Source organism: Arvicola amphibius, chromosome 6 (genome assembly GCF_903992535.2).
Source record: "Arvicola amphibius chromosome 6, mArvAmp1.2, whole genome shotgun sequence".
In the NCBI taxonomy this organism is placed as follows: Eukaryota; Metazoa; Chordata; class Mammalia; order Rodentia; family Cricetidae; genus Arvicola; species Arvicola amphibius.
This window is the reverse complement of record NC_052052.2, coordinates 12,199,394-12,221,381: the sequence shown is the minus strand read 5'-3', so window position 1 is coordinate 12,221,381 and position 21,988 is coordinate 12,199,394. Positions and strand designations below refer to the sequence as shown.

The 21,988-nt window shown below is 54.5% G+C and overlaps 1 protein-coding gene across 9 annotated transcripts in view; it reads right to left on the bottom strand.

Annotated features, from left to right (window-relative positions):
* The window catches only part of Arhgef10l (Rho guanine nucleotide exchange factor 10 like), a 129,688-nt gene that overhangs the window by 4,389 nt on the left and 103,311 nt on the right, over window positions 1–21,988 (bottom strand). For all 9 annotated transcript variants that reach the window (XM_038332804.1, XM_038332808.1, XM_038332806.1 and 6 more), the window contains 2 exons: window positions 16,857–17,005; window positions 2,389–2,563 (listed from right to left, as the gene is read on the bottom strand). In XM_038332804.1, the coding sequence (XP_038188732.1) occupies window positions 2,389–2,563; window positions 16,857–17,005 (324 nt within the window). The remainder of the gene's footprint in view (window positions 1–2,388; window positions 2,564–16,856; window positions 17,006–21,988) is intronic.

Sequence of the window (21,988 nt, the reverse complement as noted above, 5' to 3'; positions counted from 1 at the left end):
TAATAAAGAATTTAAAAATCCTGTTCAGCCTTTCTTCCTCCAGGGCACAGTGTGGGGTGGACAGGAAGCCACCCTCTGCCCTCCGATTCCTGCCACTATAACTGACTCCAGCTCAGCTTGGGGGTCACAGGCTCTCCCAGCTCAGTGGTGCTAGATACTCAATTTGGATACCCAGACCTAGAGAAGACTGAGGCCTATGCAGGGCTCAGACCCAGGAAAGCCCCCCACCCCCACTATCTGATCACACAGCTAGTGCCTTGGGAAAGTACTGACCAGGGTTGGCAAAGAGGCTTGGCAGGAGACACCTGGCAATAGGCCAACATGATGGGGCCTGAAGATAACAATGAGGACAGAGAGAATGAGGGCAGTAGATGTCCCTGTCAGGACTGGGGCTTCTCATGCCAAGAACTGCGGGGTGACGGGTGCAGATGAAGGAGTCGACCACCGTGGCCAAGCAGAGAAGGGGGCCCAACAAGAATGTGACTCTGAGCTATGGATCGACCAAGCTCTTGCTCAGTCCTGGCATCCACGGAGAAGCTGAGACTGTGGGGAGGATGTGCCCACCACCTAGGGACAGGCCAGTCGTGCAGCCTCCTGGGTCTCTGCTCACATGGCTTGGAAACAGTGACACTCACCCATGGTGCCACCCCTTTAAAAGTCAGAAGCACAGTGTTGGGGGTCCTCAGAGTTACAGCCATGAGTCCAGCCAGAGCTGTGCTTCTCCACCCCCAGACGGGCCTCTGACAGCTGAAGCTGCCGCCTCTCTCTTTCCTCGGCCCCGACTAGACAAGGCTCCCAAGATTTTCAAAACCTCCTAAGATTAACCACTTTTTCCATTGTTCCATTATCTTGAAATAATTTAGCTATCAAGATAAATGCAGAAGTATCTTTAAGATACAGAGAATCTTTTATTGTGGTGTATAATGGATGACACTGGTCCGTCCACCAATCCTATCCTGCTCCCCCTCCTCACCTTTCAGGAAATAGAATCAAACTGGAGGAAGGGAGCGGAGAAGGCAGGAAAGAAAAGGACCACAAGCAACGCAGGGTTTCTGATGCAGGGGAATGGTGCGGAAGGGACCGTCCCCACCACTGCATATCAAAGCTTATGACCCCGCTGAGGAAACCTATGTCTCTGCATCTATAACTTGGGGACCATCTACGGCTTGTGAACTTTAGAACACAGTGTGATGCCATCAGCCGAGCCTTGATTGGCACGGGGCTCTGGCAGACTGGCAGCTCTGAATAGATAGTCATGGCTGCTGCCTAGCTTGTTAATGGCCACTTGACCCTGGTGATGCCCTGACTAGCCAGGAGGAAGAAACAGCTAAGATGGTGACTGGGTCATAGCTGGAAATAGGGAGCGGGTCTTAGGGGAGGCCCTCAGACCCCCAAGGTGCTTGCCAGTAAGCCTTTCCCCAGCTCAGCTCAAACCCACTCCCAGCCTTGCCAGAGCCCATCTGTCCAACACAGGTGACAGTGATTCTGCTTCCCTGGCCCCAGGGCTCTTCCAGTTTCCTAGCTGACCAACCCAGCCCTGCCTAAGGTGCCTAGGCAGGACAGAATGGTCTTCCTCTTCAACCAGCCCCAGGCCAAGTGGATTAGCGGAAGCTGGGAGAGGGATGGAAGCAGGAAAAGCTGGTGCTTACAGCTTCATGGGTAGCCCAGAAGCCATTTGAAGGGAGAATGGACCAGAGCAGATATCTACCCAGGGTCTCCAAAGCAGCCCCTTCTCCATGGGCAGCAATGGTGGGGAGGGATGGAAGCCAACTCCACAGAGATTTCAGGAGAGAGAGGTGAAGTGAGTGTGGCATGGACCCCAGTGGCAATGTCTCCTGTCTCACCCCCTCGTCTCACAGACAGCTAGCTTTGTAAGAGGAAGCACAGTCCCCCGAAAGTTCTCAGCCAAACTCTTTACCCTCACGGTGCCTCCAAACCTGCTGAAGGGCAAGTGCAGAGGAATGCCTTTCTTCAAGAAAGTTCTACAGTGACAGATGGGTGCCTCCTCTTCCGCCCACACATCAGAGGTAGACTCAGGCTTTGGTCAGCCTGAGCCGCGGGACCTCTGTCAGCCTGGGTCCTTTGTCCATGCATTTTTGGTTCCAGCTGCCAGTGCAGGAAAGCCTGCCAACTTATAGCCCACCTCCTGAGCACCCAGACTGCTGGGATGTGGTACAGGGGGCAGAGGGTCAGGAATGGGGCTTTGGTAGGACAAACCTGGGCATCAACACCAGTCCCCCCACTCCCAGTCTACTATGAACCAGTTTTTGAGGCTGACCAAGGCTGCCCTGGCAGTGAATGAGCTGGGCTGCCCACCTCACGACCACCTGCGGGCATCTGTGAGTGTCAGTTCCCTTATCCCAGCCCCAGCTAGTTTCGCAGCCTCACCTGGCAGGAGGAAGGTGGTCCTGGTGGCTATGTTGATCTCCTGAAGATGTTCCAGGGTCTCGGTGTGGAAGAGGCGGATGGCAGAGCCAGAGGAGAAGGCCATCCAGACACCGCTGCCAGCTTTCGCCATGTGTGTTACACTCACGGCCTCGTCCTGGTGGGCCTCAAAGCTTTGCTACGTACAGAGGGGACGGGGGTATCAGGCCAAGGTCGCCATCCCGGCCCGCCCCCACTGTCCAGGGTCAGGGGTTCCCATATTCTTCCAGAGCGCAAGCTAAAAGCAAGGCTTTCTCTCGGAATCCCTGTCTGCGATAGACCTTGGAAGCCCAGTGTGCTGCGCAGATTAGCAACTAACAGGAATCAGGTTTTGCAGTGCTGACCAGGTTGCAGTGGTGGAAATGCTCCTAACGAGAGTGACTACAGACAGCCAATGTGACAGCAAGACAAGAAGGCAACAATGCATGCTTGGCTCTCAAGTGGAGACCCAAGTCCAACACACACAAGGGCTCCTTTCTGGTCCTCGACTTCCAGCAGGGAAAGACAGAGCCACCAGCTAGCAGAAGTTGAAGCTATATGCATAGTTTTGTCTTTGAGACAGGGTCTTGCTATATAGCCCTTGCTAGACTGATACCATGTAGCCCAGGCTGGCCTCCAGCTCATAATTCTCCTAACTCTGCCTCCTAAATACTAGGATCACAGGCCATGTCCAACTATCTATATTATTTAAAGTAACCATGGCAACCTGCAGATCTCCCTGGGGAAGGAACTAGGGGTGCAAACCAAATCCTCATCTCTCATAGTATGGTGAGGGCAGGGAAAGTGGAGAAATAATGTTCAAAACCCAGAGAGCAAGAGCTCAGGAGTAAATGAGGATGGCGAGGGGATTAAAGACAGAGCAGGGGAGGCTTTTCTTCTGAGAAGCAGCATGGGGGAAGAGCAGGAACTACTCCATGCCGGCTGATTTTCTTCCTACAGGCATGGGGGGGGGGGCGTGTCTAATTGATCTTAACCAAACAATACAGCTCTCAGGATACAGGGCTGGGCAGGCGGTTCAGTCAGTAAGGTGCATGCCTTGCAAGCAGGAGGATCTGAGTTTGGTCCTCGGAACCTATGTTCTTTGCTTTTTGTTTTCCGTGTTTCTCCCCCTAATTACACATTACAGCCTCACCAATACAAAAGTGGAGACTGGGAACCTACTGGATACACATCTAGTTAAAGCCAATGGGAAGCCATGTCTCAAAAGGAAAAAGTAGATAGTACCTGAGGAATGACATCCCAGGGTGTCCTCTGGCCTCCACACACACACACACACACCCATACACAGTGTACACACATGAATGCACACACATACTCACACAAGTGCATGTATATACATGTATGTACATACACACATGCACACAACACTCACACAAGTGCATGCATATACATGTATATACACACATGCACGCACACACACAAGTACATGCATATACATGTATGCATACACATGCACACACACATACACACAAGTGCATGCATATACATGTATGCACACATACACACGCACACACACACACTCTCACATACACACATACACACATACAGAGCAGAAGTCCCTGACCCTCAGACAGCCAGGGTGCATGGTCTCTACAGGGTGGGGCATCCCTAGGGTGAGGACAGGGACCTGCCTCCTCCCTCAGACTGGGGGACTCTGCAGTGCGCAGGAGGGGATGTGTCTCTCTTCTCAGCTGCAGCCTCCGCTCCAACCGCAGAGGGCTTGGAGACTCTGACTTCTGAGGGAAACTAAGCCGACACGGAGAAAGGGTGGGACCCCGCAGTGCAGCAGGGGCACAGCAGCCCCTTGCTCAAGGCCTGCAGCCTGTCTCTGCTGGTCCAGCCCAGTACCTGGCTTGAGCTGTTTCTTTGGTGACATCCATGATAGCTCCTTGTTTGCTAGAGGGGGATCCAGGGGAGCTCAAGTGGGATCCTCCTCTGAAGCCTGACAGCACAAAGTCAAGGGAGACGCAGACGCCAAGCCTGGCAAATGCCCCTCAGCCAGTGCTCAGTGCTCAGCACACTGACAGACTGATTCAGCACCCACTGCATAGGGAAGGCCCAGCAAGCTTTGTCTGCAGTCTTTTCCAAAAAACAGCAAACCGTCTTTGCCTGCAAGTGCACACACATGCACACATGCAGCAGCAGGGATGCATTGCGAGGCCACACAGAAGAAAGGTCAGAGCGTTGCTGACCCCAAGAGAAGCTAAACACACTGTGAAATGTGAGGCCTCGGCCTGCAGGCGCCACTCCTGAATCTGCAGGCGCCAACACTGTGCCCTGCCTCCAGCCTGATTGAAGAAGTCTGCAGGGCAAACCCAGCCTTGTTTCTCCAGAGGTGGGCCTAGTCAATACTGGGCCTAGTGGACCATGCGTGCCCATGCCAACTCACAGGGACAAAGGGTACTTTTGTTCATGGCAAGAGACTGGTGCCTGGAATGCAAGCTGGTCTTGAATTCCTAGCTGAGCCTCCTGGCCCATAAAGAGATGGCAGGTAGGGACAGAAAACATGCCAGCATCATAGGTCCCAGGGGGATCCAAGCCCACACCCCAGGGTGAGGGAAGGTAGCAGCGGTCCCCAGGCCTCAGTGCCCTCTGGACTCAGTGCCAACAAGCCACATAACTGCTGAGCTGGTAAACCAAGCTCTCCTGGAAGCCAAGCCTCACCATACAGGAAAGAATCCAGACAGGTGACCTCTGACCACAGGTGCTGGTCCTGCCAACAGATGTCAAACTTTCCCTGGCAGGACTGGAAGAGACCGTATAAGTGGGAATTTGAGGGTTCTCCCAAGTCCCACCACTGAAAAAAGACCAGAGGTGACACCACTCGGCAGGTAGCCGCAAACACACTGCCCCATTCCCTTTGGGGCCACCAACTAGGGCATCAAGGGGACAGTGGGTTGGGGCAGGGAAAGCTGAGTTACAGCCCAGAGTCCTTCCCAACTCTGAAAGCAAGGAATTAGTGGAAGAGTGGTGGAACATGTGTCCACAGTCCAAATCAAAGAGCCCCTGGCCAATCAAAACAATACCGAGCATCAAACTAGTAACGAGGGGCCTGGATTCTAGGGTGCCGAGTCTTCTAACGACTGGGGGCTGGGTGTGGAGGCTCGGGCCTGCAATCCTGGTGTGCAGTAAGCTAACGCAGGACGGATGGCCGGGAGTTCAAGACCAGTGTGGGCTACGCAGTGAAACACTTGAGACACAACACAAAGGTTCAGAGCATGGACTGCTCATGTAGAGAATGTGAGTTCAGTTCCCAGCACCCACATCAGGCAGCTCACAGCAACCTGTAACCCCAGCACTAAGAGATCTGACACCCTCTTCTGGACTCCATGTATATGCACACACATGCACTCACATGTGCATATACACACAGGCGTGCGCACACACACACACAGAGGGTAATTATTAAACACAGAGAGCTGGCCTCGAGAAGGCAGGGTCTTAGTTCCTCTATGAGTGACTTAGTGTACTAGACAGGGACAGAAAGAACGTGCCTGGCAGAGCGCTGAGGACTCAGTGGAGAAGGCACGTGGCACGCCCAGAGGGCCCCTGCATGCTGCTGTGTGGGACCAGGATGACGCAAGGTCTGCCCCTACCCACAGGGCCTACCTCCACAGCCTCTGGACACCCAGCCATGGCCACCCACACTGCCGGTTCCAGGTGACTGATCTTCTCGGAGGACTGCTGACGCAGCCGCTCCTGTAATATTTATGTGCCTCCAGGTGACGCTTCTGCTCCACTGCCATAAATTCCCAGGGTGATGTGCTCAGCACTCAAAGTCATTAGAGCCCAAGATGGCGCAAGGGGCTGGGAGGCTGACAGGGTAAGGGAGGCTACCCAGGAATGGGGAGACAGTGGACGAGGTGTCCATTTCTACTTCCTGGACGCCAACTATAGACACCAACCTCCATAGAGCCAGGCAGGGCACTGGACACCAGAGCGTTACTGACAGAAAAGACAGGGAACAAGCCGGGCGGTGGTGGCGCACGCCTTTAATCCCAGCACTCGGGAGGCAGAGGCAGGTGGATCTCTGTGAGTTCGAGGCCAGCCTGGTCTACAAGAGCTAGTTCCAGGACAGGCTCTAAAAAAGCTGCAGAGAAACCCTGTCTCGAAAAACCAAAAAAAAAGGAAAAAAGAAAAAAAAAAGACAGCGAACAAATTCAGAAAGGGGACTGAGGGCCCCAGATGGGCTGAGAGGGGCATGAGTGGACCCCACACTTCAGCCCACTCCTAGACATTCAGAGGAACCTCGGCCCTAGCATTCAGTCAAGGTCGGGCTTAAAGAGATACTTGCCACCCATTCCTGTCCAGTCACCATGGATTAGCTAGTCCTGAGAAGTCTGGTCATGGGATGGAGATAGACTTCCCAACAAACACTGTTTCCCTCCAATCCTTGGGGACAGCCACAGGGTGGCAACCACCCTTCTACCATCACTCAAGGCAAAACACAGGCACTTCAAAGAATGAAGTGTCATGGCTCAGTTGACCAGTGGACAGACTGGAAGTTGAGACTCAGGACTGCAGGGCCGAATGTCCCAAGAGGGTGCCTTGTACAAGCTACCGCCATAAAAGTCCCTTGCTTCTCTCAGTCTGCTTCGTTCTCATCAACCCTCCACAGCCAGAGCAACAGAAGGAAAGACTAAAGTGACATTTGCAGAGTTGCAATGCCAGGAAAGGGGAGGGCAGGCAAGTCCCTCACCTGGGTAGCCAATTTGCTCTGGTCCATGTAACTAGCTAGTTGTGACAACTGTGACATTTGACTCTGGGACAAACCTGGGTGGCTGGTCACTCAGATGAGACACAGCTCCCACACTCTGGTTGGTGTGGTGCACTGCCTTGCCTGACCTGGTTGAGGTCAAGGGCTCAGCCAGAAAAACAAAACAAAACAAACTAACTAACAAACAAAAAAACTGTCCTGGTCAAGAAGACTTGAGATGGAGTGGTCTCCATCTCTCCCCAGAAAGCCAGTTCATGCTCGGCAGGGTAGGAAGAACATCACCCCCTCAACTGAATGGAAGATACTCCCAACTCAGGGCTACTGTGGGAACAGGCAGACAAAGAGTCCCACCAGCAGCAATAATGATAGCCACGCACGGTTTAGCTTGCAAGGAAATGTGCAAAACTTGATGTTCTGGAAGCATCATTCTAGACAAAAGAAATGGCCAAAAGGCCTCCCCTGCTGTGAGCCCTCCAGTCCTCAGACAGGCTTTGCTACCTGCTCATTACTGCTCGGGGGAGGCAAAAGTCGAAGTCTGAAGACTGGATTCAGTCGGTCCAGCCTCTCCTTGCCTCAGTTATTCCAACTTTAAAGTGGTCATGACCAGGGCTTCCCAGGGCTGTCCTAATGATGGCACAGGGTCCTGCCCACATAAGGCTCTGACCAGCCCCAGACACCCTCACTGTAACTCAGCGGCGGGGACAGGGTTTTAACTCTCTCATGAGAGGGGCAGGTCCATGAGTTCAGCCTCTGCTGGAGCCAGTGCACACCCTGAGATGTGAGGGCAGGGGAGGGAGGGAAGATGTGAGGGGAGGGGAGGGAGAGAGGGAGAGAGGGAAGGAGGGAGGGAGGGAGGATGTGAGGGCAGGTGAGGGAGGGAAGGAGAGAGGGAGGGAGGGAGAGAGGGAGGGAGGGAGAGAGGGAGGGAGGGAGGGAAGGAGGGAGGGAGGGCAGGTGAGGAAGGGAGGGAGGATGTAAGGGCAGGTGAGGGAGGGAGGGAGAGAGGGAGGAAGGGAGGGAGGGCAGGTGAGGGAGGGAGGGAGAGAGGGAGGGCAGGTGAGGGAGGGAGGGAGGGAGAGAGGGAGGGCAGATGAGGGAGGAAGGGAGGGAGGGAGGGCAGATGAGGGAGGAAGGGAGGGAGGGAAGGAGGGAGGGAGGGAGGGTGGGCAGATGAGGGAGGGAGGGAGGGAGGGAGGGAGGGAGGGAGGGAGGGAGGGAGGGAGGGAGGGAGGGAGGGAGGGAGGATGTGAGGGCAGGTGAGAGAGGTACCACTTCTCTCTCCTTCCCCCTTCTCATCTGTGGCTCCTTTCCCCTCACTCCATCTCCTCCCTCTGCCTGACTCTGATCCTCCCATGGCTCCAGGTTACCCTGGGCCACTCATCCATAGCATCCGTACAGCCATGGGGCCAGGGCGGAGCTGCGGAAGAGAGGTGAAGACTAAGCTGGTAGCCCTGGGGGCTAAACATGCAAGGAGCAGCTTGAGCCCCCAATGAGTTCTACCACTATTCCAAAGCTTACAGGAGAAAAACTAGGCACTTGACAGCAGAAACAGTAAAAGCCAGCCAGCTTAGCTCTGAGACACAATGTCCACAATCCAAGCCTGTCCCAACAGAGTCTATAGGTCAGTGGGACACCTCTTACAGAGGTTCCCACTGAGCCTCCCTCAGCTGGCAGGCTTACAGACAACTATAGGCTCAACCAGACCTGATGCCAAGGAGCCAAGTGGTAGGCACTGGCCTAACCCCTGTCCTTTAGACGCTTTCCCAGGCCATTCAGTGAGCAGGGCTGGCAGCACACCCAAAGCCCAGGGGGCAATGAGGTCCCAGCCCCATGGCTACGTCAGCCACTCAGTGAACGTGTACCTGTGGCCCTTTGTGTCTTTGTCACAATCTAGCCGGCTAAGTGGCTGTCTCTTGGGTCCCTGCCTCCCCCTTCCCCTGCCACAGATTCAGGGGTCTGGGAGATGGGGAAGAGCCCCAGGGAGGGAGGGAGGGCAAGGTGGGTACAGGGTTTAGCCTGCCGCCTGTGTGGGATCTGTCCCTTCCTCGCCTCCGTCTGTCCCCTCTCCTGGCTGCTCCCTTTCGCTTCCAGTTCCCATCCCTGCCTGAGTCAACTTCTCTGTCAGATCCCAGAGCCAGTGACTCTAAACATCTTGCAAAAACTATGAAAATCTTTTTATCAACCTAAACTTCCCTATGGGATATCAAATACTGGATGGAGAGAGAGTTGGCTCTTTCTGGTGAGAAGACAGGACCCAAAGCCCTGTCCCACCACAAAACCCAGGCAGAGTCAGCATGCCTGGCCACGCCCTCACGCCTGGCCACGCCCTCACGGTTGACTTTTTTACTCTACTGTGTTCCCTGGGAAGAAAACATCAGGATCCCAAAAAACACCCTCGTCCCCCTACACACAAGCAGCTCTTTGGCAGATCTAACCTAATCCTTGCTGCTGTAGAAAGCCCTCCTTTTGAACTCCTAGGAAGTTCCCACTATCTTTAGCAAATCAGTCTCTCCCGTTCTTTGCTCGCCAGCTCCTTGTTTATAAGAACAGGCGAACAATAAGGCACGAGTTTAAAAAAATATTAAGACAAAACTACACAGAGCTGACTCCACGGACCTGGCTCCAGACCCCACGGGCTTCAGTGACCCAAACACCAAGCACTCCACTGAGGGGGGTCCCCAGATGCTCCGAGAACTTGGGGGTTCATTTTGCTCTAGTGCCAATTTGCATCGCATTACCCTAGAAGCCGCGTGCCTGGGTTTCGGTTTTTTTTTTTTTTTTTCAAATTCCCACCCGTTTTGTATCATAAATAAGATGAGAGACGGAAAACTAATACAGCCCAGTGATGTTTTATTCATGCTGTGTCGGGGCCCGTGACGGATTTACAACAGCTAATGCATGCAAACGAAGTTTGGGCGCTAACGTAAAAATTAAGGGGGGGGCGGGGGCATGGGGGCATGGGTTGCACAGGAAGGTGCTCAGGAGCCCAGAGGAATCTGTTGGGCTGAGTGGCGAAAGGGGTTCGTACTGGTCAGGGGGGAGGGGAAGGGGCAGCGCAGGGCAGGCGCATGAGCAGAGTGGGACCACTGACTGTCAGTGTACACTTGGCTTCCAGGGGACCTTCATGCTCTCCAGGCTGGGTACTTAGGTCCTGGGTCAGCTGGTTTGCTTGCCCCCTTCTGGCCTGAACCTCTACTGCACACCTTGGCAAGGGGGACTCTCAGAACAAGGTGAGCCAGACAACCCTGCCCTGCATGGCTTCTTTCTGCATGCACAGTCCCAAAGTATCCATAGACAGCTACGGTGTAAACTACAGTGCCGAGTCCCAGGGTAGAACTCCATGGGGGTGGGGGAGTTCAAGTTCAACCCTATATGGGCTGTTCCAGAGGTCAGGGAGCAGGGGTATAATGGGAGAGGGACACCATGGATGCAGGACCCCAGGGTCAGGCTCCTCCAAAGTGCCAGGGGCTGGGGGTGTGGTGGCAGGACACTTCCTAAGCATGCGTGGGGCCCGGGTTTCATCCCCAGCAAGATAAAAACAGTTACCAGAGACACTGGCTGAGCTCTGGGCTTCTGGGCTATGGTAGAAACCCCTCAAGGCAGGTGTTGAGGGGGTCCTAGGCCCTCGAGTAGCACAGCTGTTGAGTTCATGTGCCCCATAGCCCGGCACATCTGGATCAAGGGCACAATGCCCATTTTGCCCTACTCCAGCAGCTACCATACAGGTAAGGTCTACCCCGGTGGCCAGGAGACACCCTAACCAGCCACTCACTCAACCTCCACCTTACTCCTGGTCCCCGCCTGTCCCCGCCCCCTCAGTCTCACACTTCCTCCTGGGACAGGAGGGACAGTTGGGCTGGTCCCTGATGTCTATGCCTCTCCCATCCCAGATGGTGCAGAAGAGGTAGCCACTGCCAGATCACACAGATCTGCAAGCTGCACTTGCCCCGCAGGACGCCCTCCATGGAGCCATGAGTCCCTGAGCCTGCTGCCTGCAACCACAGGAGCCTATGTCCTAATGGCCCCAGGGACAACCATCGAGGAGATGTCTTCAGAAAGTGAAGAATGTTCATGTAGTCACACAGCCAGGCCACGTGTCAAGCCGTGACCGGCATGGAAGCAAACTGGCTGAAGCTAGGGCAGAGTGGCCTCCTGGGGAGGTGATGGTAATGTCCAGAACTGAGTGGCAGAGATGGAGCAGTGGGATGGGAATATATCCCTAGGACACAGGGCAGCAGAGGGCAAAGGCTGGCTGTGCAAAGGAGCCAGCCTGCTCCAAGGCCAACGAAGGGTAGAAGGGTGGGCAGGTGTGTGGATTTAGAGGAGGGGGGAAGGAAGAAAGAAAAAGCATGGGGCCAGCTCAGAGAATACGGTACTGGCCACGCGCACTGGATGACCTGAGTTCAAACTCTGAGAGACCCACATAAAGTGAGGAGAGAAATGGCTACACGAAACTGTCCTCTGACCTTCACAGGCACCCTGTGGCACATGCGCCCCTTCCCTCTTCCCCCAGCAATACTAGTAAAATTTAGAAGAGAAGGAGGAGAATAAGGAAGAAGGAGGGGGAAGAAGAAGACAAGGAAAGAAGACGAGGAGGAGGAGGACAATGACGATGAAAACAGGGAAAGAAGAAGGAAGTGGTTAAAGAGATGGATCAGCAGTTGGTTAAAAACGCTTGCTGCTCTTCCAAAGGACCCAAGTTCAATTCCCAGCACTCTCGTCAAACATCTCACAGCTGCCTTAACTCCAGCTCCAGGGCATCTTCTGGCCTCTGTGGACACCCACACTCATGATACATAACCACACAGAGACACACATGCATGCATATAACTAAAAAAAATCTTAAAAATTAAATCTTTAAAATACAACAAAAGAGCTTGTTTCTGACTGGTACCCATTTGCACACCAAGCTGGTCCACCTGTCTGCAGCCCTACACAGGTCTAACAACTCAAGGGCATCCACAGCCCCAGCCCTGACCCCACCACCCCTCCCCGCCCAGGAGTGGGAGGCAGAGACCTCAGGCCACTCAGTGTGACCAGACGTGCCTGATACCCCACCACACCCTCCCGGCAGAGCTCACCCCGCAAGCCTCAGGCCTGCTGTCCCCAATCGTCTTTTTTGTTTTTTGTTTTTTTTTCTAATGAAGATGCAACAATCACCCCATAGCCAGCTCCCCCTCCAGCGGTCGCTCCGAATGAACTCCAGACAACTGGATTAGACTTTGAAGGTGGCGGTACAGATAATGAACACGAGGACGCGGTGTTGACACAGGCCCTGGTGAGCCACATGATTATTTAACAGGCCTCGCTTCTGCCTCTGCTGGGATCAAGGAGCCGAACGAGCAATCGGTGGTAATCGTAAAGCCCAGAGGCAGCGGTGGTCCAGCTCTGTGGGGCCTGAACCAAGCAAGGTCAGGACGGAGGCAGGGACCCAGCCAAGTGGGCTGAGGAAAACAACCCTCAATTCAGTGATCCCTTCCCCAGATCGGCCCCCACCGCCCTGCCACCTAGTGTCATACATGCCTCCAGCTCCCAGGACATGGGCCTGACTCCTGCTGTTTTCTTCCCAACCGACGACGCCCTGTTCTCCTCTTGAGTCACAGGTCACATACTACTGCCCCAGCCCAGCTCAGCCCTGATCCCCACCTCCCAGTTCCAGTGTCCCCTCTAGCTAGAGCTGGCGCTGCTCCTGCCTCCCTGGGTTCCAGCCACACCAGGTAACATGTCACCCACCATGCCAGGTAACACCATAGCCCTGGTCTCTCTCCACAATGGACTCTGAACTCCTGAAGAACAGAGGCCAGCTCTAGCTTCGTCTTAGTCCTCTAAGTGCCTGAGGACTTGGAGGCTGGTGGCATGCACTGCATCCAGCAGCTGCCCACTAGGACTGTCCCCTAAGCTGCACCTGCTGTTACCACCAATGAACCAGACACAGGATTCAAGGAAAAATCCTTGACCCAGAAGATGCAATAGTAAAAGATGCAGGTTCCTAACGGAGACCCCCAGAGTGATATCCCAGAAGAGACTGAACCTCCTTTTCATGGAGACAAGCAGCCTGGGAATTGAGACCCGTAAGGCCTGGGCTCAAATCCTGAGTCTGGCTCTTTCTAGCAATGTAGCCTCAGGCGAATTACTTAACCTCTCTGTGCCTGTTTCTTCACCTTTTAATCAGGAACAACTGCCCTGTCAGAGGGTGGCTTAAAGATAAAATGAGTTTATATATGCAAAATACATTAAGTCCTGGCCAGGTCCAACAAAACCCATTGTTACTTCCTGGGCACAGAGACACCTAGATTAACCCTGGTGTCTTCACCTTGTACCCTGCCCGTGAGAAATGCACAACCAGGTCTCCTAGCTTGAAACACTTGCTAGCTGGCTCTAAGTTTCCAGAACGTTCACTCCCCATAGTCTTCCTCAACCCTGGGAGAGGTTACATGGACAGGTGCTACACAGGGCTCTCTTGGAAACCAGCAGCATGCTGGGGCATGGAAGACCCTGCAGATACTGAACTCAGGCTCAGCACAATCATAGACAGAAATGTGTGGACACTCTAGAGGCTCCCCTAGAACTGGCTAGTCTCACCAGGGACCCAGAGGCAAGCCTGGCGCCAGCTAGCCCAGGGCTGAGTCTGCGGTCATTAGCAGCAGCCAGCCAGCTCTAACACACAATGCCAGAGCAGGCAGCTCCCTTCCATTCAGGCAGGAGGCCGGCTCTATTAAATATACATGGTGTGATCTTGTAACTGAGCTACTACTGTGACTTACGTATGAGGGGGAGGAGGAGGCGAGCTGCCACTTACCTGCATAGAAACTTCCCAACTGCCCAGGAATGCTCACCTTCTGGCTTTCCAGCCCCTCCTGCTGGGACTCCCTGGCCAGTGACCCTGGACTCCCTGCCAGGTGTACAGAACAGGTGAAAGGCCAGCATGACCCTGCCATAAGAGCAGCTGGTCCAGGACTAATCTTAAATCACCACAGCCTCACAGGAGCCACGAGGTCCCTTGGAGCCCTGGGACAGTCGGCCAGAGCCAGACAGTACTGTGGCCACTGAGGGGCAGAATCTAGTGAGAGCAGCCACACAGGTGCTACAAACCCCCTCTGTGCCCAGCTCACACTCCTGGGGCAGGAGGGGATGGAGTTTCTTCCCATGAAGTGAGAGGGAGGCAGACCTGCACTGCCAACGGAAGCTGATAAGGCCCATACCACTGATGTCCGAATCTATGCAAGCAGTTTGACCCTCTAGGCCTCGGTACAGCCGAAAGTCGGAGAGCTAGGGAAACAAGGATCATGGATGTCTAACCACCTTGCACAGGGAGGTTCGGTGACCCGCCCAAGATCATAAAGCACAGAAGAGACAAAGCCATTGTCCTATCCCAGCCCTAGTCACAAACTATGTCCCCTCCAGGAGTGCAGGGTGCCCTACCGACAGAGATGGGCCAACAGTGGCTGGAACAGAGGTGGGGGATTTCACAGTCCTGCCAACTCTCCCCTCTCGGGAGCCTCCACTGCTCCTGTTTACGAGATAGCCCGGGAGTCTGGGGGAGGCAGCCAACTTCCAACTTCCCCAGTCTGATCTCCAGCTCCACAGCAGCCACCATCCTGGGATCCCCTGAAAGAGACTTCTAAAGGAACAGCTCTCAGGGACCACGGGACCTAGTGTGCCAGCTGACTTCATCCACCTTCCTTTCCCAAGATAGAGGAGGTGGCTGCACCTTGAAGGGAAGTGATGGGGGGGGGGGTTCCTAGCAGGGAAGTCTTCTAGGGTACAGCAGGGGGCCAGGAAGAGGGTCTGTGGTTACAGCTACCAGGTCCCCTCCCCACTCTTCAGGAAAACAAGGAATCAGGAGAATGGGGCCATGTTCTCACTGGTCACACCTCCCTGGCCTCTGGTCTGGTCCAGCAGCACCGGGGAGATCACAGGTCCTCAGTGTCATGCCCAAGTAACCTCTGAATGGGACAGGAAAGTGGCTACCAGCAGCCCCGGCTTTCTTTCTACAAATGGCAGCATGGAGCTTGGGAGATGGCATAGTGTGCATACTTGAATTCAACCCCTAGAACCCATACTAAAAACAAAAACAAAAACAAAATCCAGAACATGGCAGCACATCTTGTATCCCAGCGCTGGGAGTGGAGGTGGGACAGAGATAGGCAGATCCCAGGGGAACACAATCAGCCAGCCTAGTTGATAAGTTCCAGGATCAGAGAGACTCTGTCTTGACATAAAGATAGACAGTACCTGAGGAATGACATTCAAGGTTACACACACACACACACACACACACACACACACACACACACAAGCCATGTGGCTCACAAAAACACAGCCTCCCCTGCTAAAGAACTGGCTGGCATACAATCATCCAACTCCCACCCCCCCCCATGTATACCACATTGCCCCTGCTGGTGCGGGCTGGTACTGCAGCTATTTCAACATGGCCACTTAGTGTCACTTCAGGCAATGGCCTGACCAGTGTCCAGATAGCTGGTCAAACATGACTCAGGGCATGTCTGTGCAGGTGATTCAGTAGTAGAAGAAGATTTGACCTGTAGACAGAGCCACACAAATGGCCTTCCCAAGTGTGTGGGTCTCACGTGGTCCAGCGACCACCACAGCTGAGAGGGAGAACTGCTCTCTGACTCGGTAGCTAAGGCAAATGGAAGGTATTTCCATCTTCAGAGCCAGGCCTCAACGCTTTGGGGTCCTCAGACTGCCTGCTTCAAACTGGCATTTGCCTGGTCCTCAGACCTCTGTGTGAGACTAAACCACTCTCCTAGGCCTCTGACTCTGGAGACTGCCTCAGCCTCTGGCCCTGCCTGAGCCTCCTCACCTAGGACACCCACAGACCTCTCAGTTCTGCCTCCTACAGGGAGCCACAGGACCCCAGGAAGGACATATATTGTCCTCCTTCATATACCAGAAACCAGTGTTTCCATGGGGAACACAAAGGTGTTCATTGTCCAAGCGACCACTGGCCACAGACCCATGTGCCAGCTCAGACTATCTCACACTGAGCCTTCAGCAAAAGCAGGAACATAGATAATGAAACTATTAGGTCCCATCCCCAAGGTCCCCTCTCTCTCCCTCTCTCTCTCTCTCTCTCTCTCTCTCTCTCTCTCTCTCCCTCTCACACACACACACACACACACACACACACACACACACACACACCTAGAGATCATTCATGGCACCCATACCTCAGTTTCCCCACCTATCCTGTGAAGACTAAACCTTCCAGGACCCTGCCTGGCCACCTACAAGCTAGCAGCACCAAGTTCTGCCTGGTGCCTGAGCTATCAAGTATCAAATCAGAGGTGTCCCAGACAGAGAACCTAGCATAGACAGGAATACAGACCCCCACCAGGGTGCATGCCCAAGGAGCCTGCCTGTCTGGGGACCTTTGTCAGGCTCCCCTCTGGGTCTGGCGCCATATCCTGATCAGATCAATAATTCAAACACATCAACAATGGCAAATGTCACCAAAATACCATCTGGGAAGCCACCACAAAGTCCCTATCAGCCACTAAGGATGAAGCGTGGGATGTGACAAGGTGGGACAGGCAAGCCTGGCATAGCCTATGAGGCTGGGCCTTCATCCCAGAAGAGACACACAGCTGGCCCCCTCCTATACCTCTGCTTAAAGAGCACAGGCCACAAGATGGCTGCAGCTCTGTGTCCCAGCAGGGACTCTGGGGTCGCAAGTCCCGAGTATGGGTACCTGAGTCTGCAAAGTGGCAGCATCCAGGACAGTGACCCGCGGCCCACAGCTAGCCCATGCGGCGTCTTCCAGGCTCAGTAGCGTGCGAATGGGCCCTGGGCCCACCGTCAAGCACATGGGGGGACTCTCCAGGTCCCAGGGAACCCCACCTATGGGAGAGAAGAGCATGGGTCAGTGACTGCAGGGGGAAGCCCGGCTGAGAGCTCCAAATACCTTCCCCCACCAGGATCCTTCACCCTCATTTCACAGGGGTGACTGATACTATACTTCCTGGGGACCACCCTGCACTTCCCCCCTTCTCTGACTTGCTCTCCCTCATTTGTTCACTCCACACACACTCAGAAAGCACCTAATTCCAGCAGGGCCATGAGCTGGGTGCTGAGAACAGAGACGGGAGCCGCTATAGGCCCCGCCCTCTGGGAAACTATAATGGTAGAGACAGCTGCCGCCAATCCAGTTATGAGCTGATGTGCCAAACACCAAGGAACAGACACACGGGGAGGATGGATACACAGGGGCTTCTGGGAGAGGCAATCTCCACAATAGTTCCTGCAGGGAGGTCGCAGGACCCCAGAGTTCAGGGACTTGTGACCAGCACGGTCCTGATTCTGCTAAGGGCCTTGAGTGGACCTCCCCTCAGTTTCTCAAAGTCTCAGTTTGGATGGGGGAAGGGACTTCACTGAGAACCCAGCTCATCTGAACATCATGATGACTTCCCTCAGACCCTGTCACCCGAGGATGCTCTTGTCACTCTGCCAAGATCTTCCCCTCCAGATGCAGTGGGGAGAAGCTCTGAGAGGTGACATTTCTGTCTTCTGTTCCCAGCGACCAAAGCAGCAGCCTGGCCAGAAATAAGCATCTCCCCCCACCCCACCCCCGCCTCCAACCATGCCCAGCTCACTGAGAACCGCTCCCTAGCACCTGAGCACAGTGGCTGGACACTGACTTCTCTGCAGTCACATCTCAAGCTGCACCGAGCCCCAGTGGCTGCCCTAGGCAGTCAGGGTGCAGGGCAGAGAGGAGACTTGGGGGAGCTGAGGCCCAATGAGAGGTCTGTGGGGATTGCACATGCTAGAGCAATAGGCTGGGGAGACAGGATAGAGTCAGCTGCGGGAGAGAGTCCTCTGTCCCCCTCCACTACCCCCTAGATCCCCAGAAGGCCATTCACACAAAGTCACTCACTGCAGACATACCCTCCTCTGAGTCACCTGCTGTGTGGCAAGGCTGAGCGCAGCTGTCCCCAGAGATGGAAGACCCCAAGTTATATGGGGAAACCACCAAACTCCTCACCCCATCTCCCAGCCACATGTGGTCAGCGTGTCCTCCACCATCAGCCTCCGCCAGAACCGTGCTCCATACTCCCAGCCCAGATAATAAACTAAGAACTGGGGAACCCCCTCCCGTACACACTACCACTCCTTCCAACTCAGAGCATGACCACATGTACAGCAAGCCGGCCAGGCTAGAGCACTCTGTGGCTCTGAGTGCCACATCCATTTGGGCAGGGACTTGACCTCTCTGAGCCTCGGTTTCTTTCTCTAAAATGGGTGTGATAACCACGCACCCCCTCAGAGGCTGCAAGGAGCCAAGGAGCTGTGTATGCTGATCCAACACAGCATGGGGCACTGCTGAAAAGTGCCCGTGGCCAACACTGAGTCCCCTCTGTGTCTGTGTGCCAATCGCTCTGCCCATGAATGAAGTCTTTACCTCCCACAAGCCTGCGCGGCAGATACTGTCACTGGCCCTGACTTACAGCTAACAGGCTGCAAGTTCATTTACCCAAGTCACACAGCTGCACAGTCGTCCCTGCTCACTGGCTCCGGATAGTCTCCAGAAGGCAGTGCTGGCGCCATTTAATTAAAGGTGACAACAGAGGCCCAGAGTAGAGAACCTGAGCAATTCCCCCAAGGAGTTTAAACCCAGAGCTGGGTCTAGCCTGGCTGCCTCCCAGCCCAGCTTCCAGTTCTGTGCTGGGAATGGTGTCTGGGAGGGGCAGGTGACCAGAAGGAGGCCAGACCTCCATAGGAATGTGACCCTGGACCCAGGGCACCAGATTCAGGTAAATACAAGGCTTTGCGCGCCCCCTAGTGGCCGAAGGTGAGCAGTGTCTGTGGCCAGATGCCATGGCCTCTGCCACTGTGGCTAAGATGTGAGTGGTTAAGACCTGGGGAAAGGAGCTAAAGATGCTGGGGTAGCAAGCATCTCAGAGGCTGGGAACTGGGGTTCACCCAAGGACACAGCAGCAATGGCTGAGGAACCCTTGCACCTGACACCCAAGGACAGTACATCACAGTCACTGAAGACTTGCAGGTCATGTGTACACTGACCATCCCACCTTCATGGGTTGGTGTCTCCTGAAGCCCTCCAAAGCAAGGAACTGTGATAAAATTCAATATAAATTTGTATCAGAGTGGACAGTGGCCAGGAGCCCCTGTCAGAGCCCACGGGGGCTCCCTGGACTTGCTGACCTTGCTGGGACTTGGTTTTCTGGACAGATTCTGTCCTCTACGGTCCTTCCAGCCCCCACTTCATGGGCTTCACAGACTACAAAGGTAATTACTGAGGCTGGGCAGGGCTCGAGGGGCATCCCCTCCAGCCGCCCCCGCTTCCCAACCCTTGGGTAGTTGTTAGCAAGCACATGGTCCAGAACCTGCACTCGCGGGCCCGCTCCCACCCCTGCGTGACAGCCCATTCATCTAGGCTGGCTCCGATTGCACAGCCGGTCAGCAGCGACGAAGGCCTGTCTCAGCAAAGGCACCTTCAGGATGCCAGCATCTCTCCACCCCCTCCCCCAGCCTCAGGTGACACAGCCCGCTGGTCTCCCACAGGGGTCCAGATCTGGCTGGTCCAGAGCGAAAGCCACTGAAGCTGAGAGGAGCCCACCTGGGTAGGGGTGGGGGGCTCCACTGTAGGCCCTGGGGAAATCTGCACGTGTAACCTGCACACACAGCCCATCAGGACAGCTGTCTGCACCCCCATTTCACAGGTAAGGAGGCTGCATTTTGCTATACACATCTCATCCAGCACCAGCTCCAGGATACAGCAGTAGAGCCTGGGCAGTCCGCATCCCAGACACTCCTCGCCATCACGGGCACCACAGAGAGGTTCTGGACGGGTACCTTGAGGCTGGCCCAGGGACAGCACAGAGAAAGGCCTGTGCTCCTGAGGCAAGGGGACTCTGGGGCCTATTTTAAACCATGTGGTGCTGTGGTTCTAAGAGTCTGGTTTCAGGCCTGGGATCACCTCTCTGGGGAAGCACAGGGTAGCTGGGGACTGGGGGAAGGGAAGCCCTCTCAGAGGCCATGACAGCTACAGCCACAGACACCAGGAGAAGAGGATTCTAGAAAGGTGCAATGCCAGGTGCACCTGCCCTCCTGACAAACGGGCCAGGGTCTAGACTCTGTATTGCATCTCTCTACTTCCCAGTGAGCTAAGACAAGGTCCTCATGAGCGGCTGTCTGTCCCCAGACTTTGCCCAGTGCCACTTATCCTCTTGCTATTAGCTAGCTCTGCAACCTCCTTTCTGGGGCCCCCATGATGCTAGGCATACTCCTGCCTCTGGCCTTCACACACACACACACACTGGTCCCTCTGCTCCAAACACTTTCCCCTCAACTTGCCACTTGTCTGGCCACCTCTCTCTCAGGTCTCAGCTTCAGGGCCTGTCTCTTGGGATGGACCCCACGCACCCAGTTTACCCTACTAGGTAGTAAGGCTCGAACGGTGATACCAATCTTACATCAGGAGCCCCCAGCTTCCTGCTTGTTGCTTGGGCTATTCTGACCTCCCTCTGGAGGCTTTAAACCTCACAAGGGTGGGAGGCATGTCTGTTTGGCTGACCAGCGTATTTGTGGAACACAGTAGGTGTTCATACATATTGGGGAAGCAAATATTTGCAGGGAAGAGGCCCCCAAAGGAAAGGGAGGTTGTGTAATACCCCCAGGGGGTCTCCATTCTGACGAGCTAGCAGGCTCTAACCCTAAGCTGAAAGCGAGATGTTAAACCCAAAACTCCATCAGGGACTGGACTGTGTCTTCCCAAAATCCACTCCACTGAAGCCCTAACCCTGCACCAATGCCTCAGAATGTAGTCTTTCTTGGAGACAGCATTCCTCCAGATATAATTAGTGGCCCTGGGTTGGTGGAGTCCTAACCCAGGGTGACAGGCATCCTTATAAGGAGAGATTGGGACACAAGGGTACATGAACAGGGAGACATCCCTCATGAGGCCCATGAGGGCACAAGTGATGTCATCCTAAGTCAAGATGCCACTGAGAGCCGGAGAAGTCTAGGATAGACCCTTCTCAAGAGTCTCAATCTTGAACTTCTGCTGTTTGAGCCACTGTTGTGGTAATTAGCTACAGCAGCCCTACCACACCCCCCTAAGCACCCATACAGGTAGTCAGGGCTGGATGAAGCTAGAGTCGTGGTGTCTAGGACACACAGGAGGGTGGGTGGTCCCTTCAGACCTTCTTGTCTACCCCAGCACATCTGAGCCAGGATTTACATTCATACACACGCTCTGTTCTGTCTGATGGTAAGGGATTTTTTTCCCTTCTTCCCCCTTTAATTAAAAACTATAAATGCCTTATCAAAAGCTAATTAAAAATACCAACATAGTGCCAAGTAGGGAGAAAAAAAACCCTCACTGCAAATATCCGTTTATAACCCTGCAACAGGCTGCAAGGATGACGCAGCCATCAGATCAGAGCTGAGCTGGGTGCCTGGGGGGAGGGGAGACACTGCTGTAGAGTCTTGGGGCCACCACGCTTGCCACTGGGTCCTTACCATCAGACTGAGGGCTGAGCAAGGCTCAGGGACCGTGCACAACTCTTACAACGCTATGAGGGAGTTGTGCTCCTCCCTCCCCCAGGCTCAGTGTCCTAGCTCCTGGAGCAGAGGTGACTCCCTAAGGTAGCAGCCAGGCTTAAGATGATGAGGGCATATCACATCCTTGACACCATTCCTGGAGCACTGGGGTGCAGTGCATCCGGCTACAGCATAGCCCTGCCATCCTCCCACAGCCCAAAGGTGCCTCCCCTTCTCAGCACCCATCCTGGCCTGTGCCCAGTCTACGCTGAGTTATTTTGTTCATGAGAACCAAGAGGGGTGGGCTCCACCCAACTATCACTT